The sequence below is a fragment of the Heterodontus francisci genome, chromosome 24 (genome assembly GCF_036365525.1).
Source record: "Heterodontus francisci isolate sHetFra1 chromosome 24, sHetFra1.hap1, whole genome shotgun sequence".
Taxonomy (NCBI): Eukaryota; Metazoa; Chordata; class Chondrichthyes; order Heterodontiformes; family Heterodontidae; genus Heterodontus; species Heterodontus francisci.
In genome coordinates, this window is record NC_090394.1 from 22,645,949 (window position 1) to 22,658,427 (window position 12,479).

General features: G+C 41.8%; 1 protein-coding gene across 1 annotated transcript in view; it reads right to left on the bottom strand.

Annotated features, from left to right (window-relative positions):
- Positions 1 to 12,479, bottom strand: part of tbl3 (transducin beta like 3) — a 77,324-nt gene that overhangs the window by 41,993 nt on the left and 22,852 nt on the right. The window contains exons 10-13 of the mRNA XM_068055758.1: positions 9,291 to 9,499; positions 5,708 to 5,849; positions 582 to 640; positions 355 to 461 (exon numbers count right to left, since the gene is read on the bottom strand). Of these exons, the coding sequence (XP_067911859.1) occupies positions 355 to 461; positions 582 to 640; positions 5,708 to 5,849; positions 9,291 to 9,499 (517 nt within the window). The remainder of the gene's footprint in view (positions 1 to 354; positions 462 to 581; positions 641 to 5,707; positions 5,850 to 9,290; positions 9,500 to 12,479) is intronic.

Sequence of the window (12,479 nt, forward strand, 5' to 3'; positions counted from 1 at the left end):
ATCAAAAGTCAGTTTTAAAGAGCATCTTAACAGAGATAGAGGGGGCTGGAGAGGCAGTGAGATTTAAGGAGGGAATTCCAGAGCTCAGGGCTCTGCTGAAGGAATGCCGTCAAAGGTGAAGAAATTAGAATTTGTCAAGCACTGAGATCTTGAAGGGCTGTAGGCTGGAGGTTGCAGAGATAGGGAGAGGCAAGACAATGAGGGATTTCAACACAAGAATAAGCATTTTAAAGTTAAGCAAAATTAGTATTGTTTTCATCACCTCAATTGCAGACATGCAAAGGATCTTGCATCAAGAGTATTTTGAGGCTTTCATGAAAAAAAAACACTTGAACACTTCCAAAACACTCATACCGTGAGCAGGAAACAATACCAACACTGTTGGCATGTCCTAAAGCTTGTGCCACACAATTCACTTCTCTGGTCTCTTTATTCATTCTCCAGATTCGAATAGTTTTGTCCTGAAGCATGGAAGAAAAAGAATTAAAAATATAAAAATTGGTTGAGTTTATTTATGTAGTAAAATGGATTAATCCCCGACTAAGTCTTCATAATCAGATTCAAATACTAGAAAAACATACCTTAGAACAACTGGCAAATTTGGTGCCTTTCTTAAACACATCCAGGGCTAATACTGTATCTAAAATAAAAACAAAACTTTCTATAACTCAATATAGATTTAGTAGTCAGCAGGCCTGAGAAACATATTACTTTAGGTCATAACTTTAATGTAAAATAATTTGTTTCTTTCCACGGTTTTAAACACTAAAAGCCATATTAGCCGGACAGTTGGGAAAACATGCAAACATCTGTAAGTATGTATCTGTAAGTATCTGTACGTCAATAATCATGGGTGATTTAATATGCATATAGACTGGATTAATTTAATTGGCAAGGGTAGCGTCGAGGGAGAGTTCATTGAATGTAATAGAGATTGTTTGTTGGAGCAATTTGTTGTGGAATCAACCAGGGAGCAGGCTATTCTAGATTTGGCATTGTGTAAAGAGGTGGGATTAATTAATGATCTCATAGTTAAGGATCCTCTAGGGAAGAGTGATCATAGCATGCCAGAATTTCGAATTCAGTTTGAGGGCGAGAAACTGGAGTCCCACACAAGCGTTCTGGAGTTAAACAAAGGTAATTACATAGGCATGAGGACAGATTTGGCCCTAGTGAACTGGGCAGGAAGACTAAAAGGCAGAACTGGCAGGTGTTTAAGGAGATATTCAATTCCTCCCAGCTACAATATATTCCAGACAGGAAGACAGATTGTAAGAGGGGGGAAAAAACATCCATGGCTAAGCAAGAACGTTAAGAATAACAAAGACAAAAACTGAGCCATACCATATCGCAAAGGCCAGTGGCAGGCTAGAAGGTTGGGAAACTTTTAAAGATCAACAAAGAGTTACGAAAAAAGTAATGAAAAGAGCAAAGGTAAATTATGAAAGAAAACTAGCGCAAGATATAAAAACGGATAGCAAAAGCTGAGATAAGTATATTAAAGGGAAGAGAATAGCTAAACTGAATGTTGGTCCCTTGGAGGATGAGACTGGGGAGTTAATAGAGGAGAACACAGAAATGGCAGAGACACTAAATCAGTGTTCTGCCTCAGTTTTCACAGTGGAGGACACTAGTACAATCCCAATAGTAACAGGTAATGCAGAGGTTATAGAAAGGGAGGAACTTAGAACAACCACCACTACTAGGGAAAAAGTACTGAGCAAACTATTGGGATCGAAGGCAGACAAGTTCCCAGGGCCTGATGGCCTACATCCTAGAGTCTTAAAAGGAAGTGGCAATGGAGATAGTGGATCCATTGGTTGTAATATTCCAAAAATCCCTGGATGTGGGAAAGGTTCCAGTGGATTGGAAAAATGCTTATATAATTCAAAAAGGTAGGGAAGCAGAAAGTAGGAAACTATAGACCAGTTAGTTTAATATCTGTCGTTGGGAAATTGTTAGAATCCATTATTAAGGAAGTAATAACAGGACATTTAGAAAGTCAAAACGGAATCCATCAGAGTCAGCATGGTTTTATGAAGGATAAATCGTGTTTGACTAATTTGCTAGAGTTCTTTGAAGATGTAACAAGTAAAGTGGATAATGGGGATCCTGTAGATGTTGTATATCTGGACTTCCAGAAGGCATTTGATAAGGTGCCACACAAAAGGTTAATACACAGGGTATGATCACATGGGGTTAGGGGCAATTTATTAACTTGGATAGAGGATCGGCTAACCAACAGAAAACAGAGAGTTGGGATAAATGGGTCTTTTTCTGGTTGGCAAGATATAACTAGTGGAGTGCCACAGGGTTCCATCCTCGGGCCCAAACTATTTACAACCTATATAATGGCTTGGATGCATGGATAGAAGGTATTACAGCCAAATTTGCAGATGATACTAAAATAGGTGGATAGTAAGTTGCAATAAAGAAATAAGAAATTTACAAATGGATATGGATAGGTTAGGTGAATGGGCCAAAATTTGGCAGATGGAGTTTAACATGGATAAGTTTGGTCAGAAGAATAGAAAGGCAAATTATCTAAATGGAGAGAAACTTCAGTGTGCTTCGGTGCAGAGGGATCTGGGTGTCCTCGTGCATGAATCGAAGAAAACTAGTATGCAGGTACAGCAGGTAATAAGGAAGGCAAATGGAATTTTGGCATTTATTGCTAAAGGAATAGAGTATAAAAGTAGGGAAGTGTTGCTGCAAGTGTACAAGGCATTAGTGAGATCGCACCTGGAGTATTGCATACAATTTTGGTCCCCTTACTTGAGGAGGGATGTAGCTGCATTGGAGGCAGTTCAGAGGAGGTTCGCTACATTGATTCCAGAGATGAGGGGTTTGTCTTATGAAGAGAGATTGAGCAATTTAGGCCTTTACTCTCTAGAATTTAGAAGAATGAGAGGAGATCTAATTGAGGTACATATGATGATTAAGGGGATTGACAAAGTAGACGTAGAGAGGATGTTTCCTCTGGTGGGGCAATCTAGAACGAGAGGTCATACTTTTAGGATAAGGGGTAGCAGATTTAAAACAGAGATGAGGAGAAATTACTTCTCTCAAGGGTCGTGAGTCCATGGAATTCACTACCCCAGAATGCAGTGGATGCTGGGACATTGAGTAAATTTGAGGAGACAGACAGATTTTTAATTAGTCATGGGTTGAAGGGTTATGGAGAATGGACAGGAAAGTGGAGTTGAGGCCAAGATGAGATCAGCCATGAATGTATTGAATGGCGGAGCAGGCTCGAGGGGTTGAATTGCCTACTCCTGCTCCTAGTTCTTATGTTCTAAGTAACAATATGTGTCAGAAACGAAGAAAAAAAAACATGATTCAAAACGATCTTTTGCACCAAAATGTAAATGAAATACACACATGCAGGTGTATATGCTGAAATCATAGCAGATTTTATATAGCGTACAACAATTCAATGTAATGGTAATCCCACTTTAGCAATCATAAACTGTTCTGTAGCATGGCAAGACCCTAATATTGCTAGACAAAGCAGAACCTAAATTAGCTGAAGCAATTAGATATGTTGCACTAACAGAATCTCACAGCACAGAATGAGGCCATTTGGCCCATCACAAGAACTCAAGAAAGAAAGGCAGCAGTAGACCAGATGGCCCATCGAGCCTGCTCCGCCATTCCATACGATCATGGCTGATCTGAGGATTCAACTCCACTTTCCCGCACACTCGCCATATCCCTTGATTCCCCAAGAGACCAAAAAACTGTCTATCCCAACTTTAAATATATAAAATCACTTGAAAAGTTTGCAGCAAAAGAAAGACTTGCATTTAAATAGAGCCTTTCAGAATCTTAGGACAACCCATAGCACTTGACAGCCAATTAAGTACTTTTGAAAGACTGTTAGAATATAGAAAAATTTGTGCAGAGCAAGCTCCCACAAACATCAACGTGATAATGACAAGATAATCAGTTTTAGTGACATTGGGGGAGGAATAAATATTGGCCAGAACTTCTGGAAGAAATCCCCTGCTCTTCTTTGAAATATTGCCATGGGATCTTTTACATCCATTGGAGGCAAGACCGGCCCTCAGTTTAATGTCTCACCCAAAAGAGGACACCTCCAACAGTGCAGCACTCCCTCAGTATGGCACTGGAGTGTCACCTAGATTTTTTTCAAGTCCCTGTAATGAGACTTCTATCCACAACCTTCAGACTCAGTGTTAGAGCTACTGACGGAGTCAGGCCGAACACCTGGACAAGTCAGAAAAGCTGTAAATCACTTCTTGGAGAAACATTTCACTTTTAATCAGTACTACAGTTCTTATTTTCCTACCACTGAGCACTACTAGCACAGTTTGGAGCAGGACGCTTCAATGCATTTTGAGGGTGGGGGAGGGCAATTTGGCCCTGTAACTAACTGGATGCTAGTGAAACACTTTCCCGAAATCAATCTCTGCTCCATCAGCAACATCGATATTCTACTGCCTCATATAACAAGATTACTCAGGAGGGATTCACTAGCCCCAGAGGAACTGTACATTATGAATGAAGCCAGCCCTGGTCTTACCTAGTTTAGAAAGTATTACAAAGTAAAATGTATCACAGAGGCAGGCCATTAAGCCCGACTGGTCCATGCTTCTCCCACCCTTCTTCATTTAACCTCATCAACATATCCTTCTGCTCCTTTCTCTCACGAGTGTTATCTATCTTCCCCTTAAACACATCTACACTAATCACCTCAACTACTCCTTGTGGTAGCAAGTTTTTCCCCCACATTCCAACCACTCTCTGGGTAAAGAAGTTACTCCTGGATTTATGAGTGTATGTACACCCATAGGCACATTCTAAATTCTAAAAGTGTCACCTGTTGCTCAGTTGTAGCACCCTTGCCTCGGAGTCAAAATGTTGTCAGTTCAAGTCTCAATCCAGAAACTGGAGCACAAAATCCAGGCTGACACTTCAGTGCAGTACTGAGGGTAGCATCTTCTATATGAGCCCTCTCAGATGGGCATAAAAGATCCCATCGCACTATTCAAAGAAATGCACTGACTGGTGCCCTGGCCAATCAACATCACTAAATATAGATTATCTGGCCATTATCACATTTTGTTTATGGGACCTCACTGTGCACAAAGTGCTTGTCACATTTCCGACATTACAATAATATCTATGCATCGAATAGAGCACTTTGGAATGTCCTGAGGTTGTGAAACACACTATATAAATCCATGCCTCTCTTTTAAAAGCTGAGCTCAAGAAATTAATCTAAAAAAAAAAAGTGGGTTTCACTATGTATAAGAGGTTCAATTCAGAAAAGCAGAGAGACTAACAGTATTTGTTTGGGAAGCTAAAATGGCATTAGAAAAAAGGGAGAGTGAACAATTGCTGCAGTGATGGCATGACCATTTTTTAAAAATGCGAGAGAATACTCAATGATTATACTGGTCCTTTATGGGATTTATCAGGCCTTGTACAAAGGTAAAGAGTTAAAAAAGAGTGTTAAAAAATGGATTGACATAACCCAGGTATATGGACTGAACTGCAACACCTTGCAATGTACTAAAAATTAATCTATTGTTCAAATATTGTTTTGGGCTAACAGCCATACTCTCCAAATATTAGCCCCATAACCCCTACCTCTCAGGGTTACCACAGTGAGGACTGGCTTCAGGGATTACTAAAATGACCAAACCAACACAAGAATAAACTCTCCATATTCTTTGCTCACCTGTGTGTCCGTATAAGATCTGACAGTTTAACGTTGCCAGCTCAAAAACTTTCAGCTGTGGGCTGTTGGTGGCCACCACAATGTGTGCATCAGATGGACCCAGAAACTTCACATCCAGCACCTCATCATTATAGCCTACAAACTAAAGAGAAAACATTCGTAATCAATAATCTTAACACCCTGAAGCATATAAAAATTCATGTACCATACTAAAACCTTAGCCAATGGAGTATTGGCTCTAACATATATCAAAATATTGGTGATTGGTGTTCTGTACAATCTGCACCATTGCCATACTTGCTCAGAACGCACCAAGGTACTCACCAATTTCTTGCCGTACAAGTTTCGCAACCAAAAAGCATGTAATTTGGCCTATCCTGCCTGATTGCACCAATCCAGAACTAATGCTACTGTCCTGCTCTCTCCCCAAAGTCCGATATTTTCCTCTGCATCCCAATTATCCATGTTTCCCTTAAAAGACGCAATAGCTTTCATCACAACTTGCGCCAAAGTCATCCATGATCCCAACAAGCCACTGTGTTAAGGAATTTCTTCTAACAATAACTTCCGCGCAACAAAGCGCAGTCTGATAAGATGGAAAAATAGGTTTTTACTGAACTGCATCTTATTAAAGTATACATTAGTGACTGCAGACAAATAGGAGGCCTTTCTAACCTCCACAAATGGGTGGGTTTGGGTCAGCTGGCATGGACTCGATGGGTCAAATGGCCTCCTTCTATGCTGTAATAGACTCTAACTTAAACTGTTAAAACCCGAAACTGGAACCCAACCTACCTCAATCACTGCCCGCTTCCGGTTTTAATGTAGGTGGGCAACCAACCCACTCTCAGGAGGCAGGTCAGTCGTTGAAACCTCCATGTTTCCAAATTAACAAGTGTTTCAATTTTTAACCACAGTGGTTAACCTTGCTTTCCCAAGCCTCAGGGAACCCAGCACGAGAACACAAGAAATAGGAGCAGGAGCAGACCATATGGCCCATTGAGCCTGCTCCGCCATTCCATACAACCATGGCTGATTTTGGGCTTCAACTCCACTTTCGCGCTCGCTTGATTCCTTGAGGGACCAAAAACTGTCTATCCCAGCCTGAACTATATTCAACGATGGAACATCCACAACCCTCTGGGGTACAGAATTCCAAAGATTTACAACCCTTTGAGTGAAGTAAATTCTCCTCAGCTCAGTCCTAAATGATCGGCCCCTTATCCTGAAACTGTGCCCCCGTGTTTTAGTTCCCCAACCAGCGGAAACAATCTCTCAGCATCTACCCTATTCAGCCCCTTAAGAATCTTGTATGTTTCAATAAGATTGCCTTTCATTTTTCTAAACTCCAGAGAATATAGGCCCAATTTATTCAGCCTCTTATCAGAAGACAACCCCCTCATCCCAGGGACCAATTTAGTGAACCCTGGCTGTACTGCCTCCAATGCAAGTATATCCTTTCTTAAATGTGGAGACCAAAACTGCACACAGTACTCCAGATGTAGACTCACCAAAACCCTATATAACTGTATCAAGACTTCTTTATTCTTGTACTCCAATCTCCTTGCAATAAAGGCCAACATGCCATTTGCCTTCCTAATTACTTGTACCTGCATGCTAACTTTCTGCGTTCCTTGTATAAGCACACTCTTTGAACATCGACACTTACAAGTTGCACGCATTTTTTTAAAATTCTGTGTTTCTATTCTTATGACCAAAGAGAATAACTTCACATTTCCCTACATTATACTCCATCTGCCATCTAGTTGTCCACTCACCTAACCTGTCTATATCTCTTTGTAGCCTGTGTGTGTCCTCCCCACAGCTTATCTTCCCACCTAGCTTTGTATCACCAGGAAACTTAGATGTAGAGACAGCGAGTAATATATCTAAGTTATTAATATAGATTGTAAATAGCTGAGGACTCAGCATTAATCCTCGTGGCACCCCACTATTCACTGCCTGCCAACTTGAAAATGCCCCATTTATGCCCACTCTTTGCTTCCTGTCTGTTAACCAATCCTCTTTCCATGCTAATATACTACCCCCAACTCCATGAGCCTTTACCTTGTCCATTAACCTTTTGTGTGGCACCTTATTGAATGCCTTTTGGAAATCCAGGTGTAAAGCATCTACTGGAATTTTGGAAAATCAAAGCTAGCACATCTACTATCATTGCAGCTATCTCTTTGAGAACCCTAGGATGTAGGTCATCAGGTCCTAGGGATTTGTCAGATTTTAGTCCCTCAAGTTTCTCCAATACTTCTTCTCTGCTGATATGAATCTCCTCACCCTTTCTAGCCCCTAGGTTACCTTCTATTTCTGGTATGAAGCTTGTGTCTTCTACTATGAAGACAGTCACAAAATATTTGTTCAATGCCTCTGCAATTTCCTCATTCCTTATGATGATTTATCCTGTCTCTGCTTCTAAGGGACCGATGTCTACTTTAGCTACTCTCTTTATGTACTTAGTCAGTACTGTACGTTAACATTTTCACTTTAGTAAGGTCACCTCTTTTAGTGTCATGAACTGTAAAGTATTTTCAATTCTGTCGTAGCTTTTCATTTTCCACTCATCTGGACAGAATGTCATATTTCAAATGGAGCAATAATTTATACTACATGAGAAAAGGGGGCTGAACTGGTTGGCAAGTCGACTCTGGTCGAGGCATTGTCATGGAAAATGCACCAGGGATCTATTGCCCACCACACTTTTGTTTAATTCAAAAAAAAAAATGCCTGGACATGTTCCATTTGACTGTAGAGGACAGGTCCCTGCATGTGAATATATGTAGCATCTAGCCAGCGTAAGTGAGCCACATTGCAAGCCCAAATGATAATCTTAAATTGGATGTTAGTGTAATTCTTAGCACAAGCGGGATTGTTCAGTAAATACAGTATAAATGGGTGCTCCCTTTGAAATCTGGCATTATTGCATCTGTCCTGACAAGCGTAAGATGAAAAGCTACGACAGCATGTTTCTTTTTTTCAGCAATACTCAAGTTCTATACCACCAAGTGACTTTTTCAATTCATTTATACAACTGCAGCAACCCAGCAGTTCAGTGACCTTTGAAATGTAAACTGCCCATGGGCAAAATAGTAGGGCTCAGAGGAGTTTGTAGGCCACCCAGTACAAAGAAAATTTAGAGGGAATGTTGCTTCCAACACCTTCCTCCCTCTTTGTCACTGCAGATCATCCTCAACCCTTGCAACCATGCTCTACTCATCCTCACAATCTCTACTCACAACATTCAATAAATTACCTGTGGCTGTCTTTGAAACAAACAGTCACTGCCTAACAAGCAGCCAAGCCTGTCCAGCATGCTGGCTTGTGGATGAGAGACCCAAATCAACAAAAACCGACATGCACGCCATGGAATGAATAAGCCTTGTGCCATTTTATTCTGTCAAAGTATCTATATAAATGCAAGTTTATTGCTGTTGAATGGCACTGAAACTTATTCCCTATTAATGATATTAATATTTCAGGTGCAATAAAGCTACTTAGTCAGTGTAATTTTATGATGGGGATGGGAACAGTAGGGTTTGGGGTGGAGGGAGTTCTTTAAAGTTCTACTCACCTGACGCTCGAGTTTCAGAGTGCGTAGGTCATAGGAAAGAATATTATGCTCAGCAGTTACAGTGGTTAGCTTCCTTGTTGCAGGGACCAGCATGCAATGGGTCAGAGACTGCTCATCTGTGTCATCTTCAGTTTCTTTCTTAGGTTTACCAGGCATGCACTGGGAGTATATGCATCTTCCAGAGTAAGCTTCCCAAATTCGAAGGATCCCTTTAGTTATATAAAAAAAAATGCAAGATTCAGAATAACTGAAAACTCACTGCAGGCTGCAAATCATCTACAGTAACAGTGCCAGCTGAAGAATGTTCATTATGTTTATTAGTTTAGTGGTTAGGGACTGATCTAAATGACTTTAAAAAAATGTCAATCAGCACCATCAGCGTCAACAAAGAGCATTTATTAACCAGGTTGAATTTATAAAAATATCCAAGGTGCTTCAGAAGTGTGTTTAGAAATATAGGCACAGAGCCAAAGAACCAGATATTCGAAGGAGTAAACAAACCCTTGGACAAAGAGGTTAATCTTAAGGAAGATCTTAAAAGGAAGAGGGGGAAGTAGAGAGGTGATACAGCTTGGGGACAGCAGGGGGGAGTGGGGGTGCCCTTGGAGGGGCGGGTGCATTGATTTCAGATCAGGGTGTCTAAGCAACTAAGGCACAGCCACCAACAGTAACATGTAGAGACGAGGAATGCACAGTCAGCCTAGGTCAGAGGAACAGAGATCTAACGTGGGGTTGGAGGGTTGAGGAGGTTACGAAGATCGAGACTGGCAAGACAGTGAAAGGATTTACAGATTACACGGAGAATTTTAAATTTGAATCATTCAGGGTTTATGTGGAACTCTTTTCTGCAAAAGGCAAATGATGCTAGTTCAATCGTTCATTTTAAAATGGAGATCGATAGATTTTTGTTAGTCAAAAGGTATCAAGGGATATGAGGCAAAAATGGGGATATGGAGTTAGGTTGCAGATCAGCCATGATCTCACTGCATAGCGGAACAAACGCGAGGGGCTAAACTACTCCTGTTCCTATGTTCCTATCTGTCAACAAGGATGAAACGATGAGTGAGCAGGACTTGGTGTGAAATAGGATATGAGCAACAGAGCTTTGGATGAGTGGAGGTTTATGTACTGTGGAAGGTGGGAGGCTGGGCAGCAGGGTGTTGAAATAGTTAGAGGCCACGAAAGCCCAACGAGGGTTTCAGCAGCATAGGAGCTGAATTAAGGATGCAGGTGGATGATATTATGGATGTGGAAGTAGGCTGCTTTACCAGCACAGGGTTGAATAGAAGACGCTGAGGTTGCAAAAATTCTGATTCCGCCTGAATGACCAGGAAGATAGATGGAACCACTGGCTGGGACACAGAGTTTTTGGCGATGCAGATGACAATGGATTTGGTCTTCCCACTGTTCAAATGGAAGAAATTGCAGCTCATCCAAGCCTTGGATGTTGGACAAACATTCCAACAACAGAAGAAGTGGAGGGGACGAGAAAGAGGTGGGTGGCGAGGCCCAAAAAAGCTAGTATTAATGGACTTTGTTCAGAACAGCTGCCAAATTGCACATGCAAATGGACAAATGATCACCTGTAACACTGCAGGGAGTGGAAGTATGGTTAGGAGGTAGGGATAACTGAACTAGGTCACGCACATGGAATTCAGTCCTGATTCTAAGTCATACATTCCATCTTTATATAGTACTTCAATTTTGTATAATTTATAGTTAAATAGCAACATATATGAAGATTTGGAAAGCAGGAACAAAGTTGCTTGGAACAGAGGAGTTTCTCCGCAATATAATCAAAGAAGATGGAAAAAATTGAAGCTCGACAGCTCCACTATTGGGTAAATACAAACTGACAAGTTAATGTCGGCAGTTTCCAGCATCAATTTGTATACAGGAATTTATAATGGAAAAAGGTGACACAAGGTGAAACAATAAGAAAGTAGTAAGATTTTGGATGCAAGAAGTGCAGACCAATAAAGATTTTAATATATTATAGATATATTTGAGGTATCAAAATGTAGTGATGTGGCTGACTCTTAAATGCCCTCTGAAATGGCCTAGCAAGCTGCTCAGTTGTATCTAAACGCTATGAAGTCAATAAAGAATGAAACCGGATGGAACATCCAGCATCGACCTAGGCACCAGAAATGACAAGGGCAAACCCAGCCCAGTCAACCCTGCAAAGTCCTCCTTACTAACATCTGGGGGCTTGTGCCAAAGTTGGGAGAGCTGTCCCACAGACGAGTCAAGCAACAGCCTGACACAGTCATACTCACCGAATCATACCTTACAGACAATATCCCAGACACCGCCATCACCATCCCTGGGCACGTCCTGTCCTACCGGCAGGACAGACCCAGCAGAGGCAGCAGCACAGTGGTATACAGTCGGGAGGGAGTTGCCTGGGAGTCCTCAACATTGACTCCAGACCCCATGAAGTCTCATGGCATCAGGTCAAACATGGGCAAGGAAACCTCCTGCTGATTACTACTGACCGCCCTCCCTCAGCTGATAAGTCAATACTCCTCCATGTTGAATACCACTTGGAAAAAGCACTGAGGGTGGCAAGGGTACAGAACGTACTCTGGGTGGGGGACTTCAATGTCCATCACCGAGAGTGACTCAGTAGCAACCATTACTGACTGAGCTGGTGGGGTCCTAAAGGACATAGCTGCGAGACTGGGTAAGCGGCAGGTGGTGACAGAACCAACAAAAAAGGGAAAAACAGACTTGACCGCGTCCTCACCAATCTGCCTGCCGCAGATGCATCTGTCCATGACAGTATTGGCAGAGGAACCACCGCACAGTCCTTGTGGAGACAAAGTCCCGTCTTCCCATTGAGGATATTCTCCGTCGTGCTGTTTGGCACTACGACTGTGTAAAACGGCATAGATTTCGAACAGATCTAGCAATGCAAAACTGGGCATCCATGAGGGCCATCAGCAGCAGAATTGTACTCAACCACAATCTGTAACCTCATGGCATGGCATATCCCCCACTCTGCCATTACCAACAAGCTGGTAGACCAATCCTGGTTCAATGAAGAGTGGAGGGCATGCCAGGAGCAGCACCAGGCATACCTCAAAACGAGGTGTCAACCTGATGAAGCTACAACCCAGGACTACTTGCATACCAGACTGCAATCCCATAAGCAACAAATCAGATCTAAGCTTTGCAGTTCTGCCA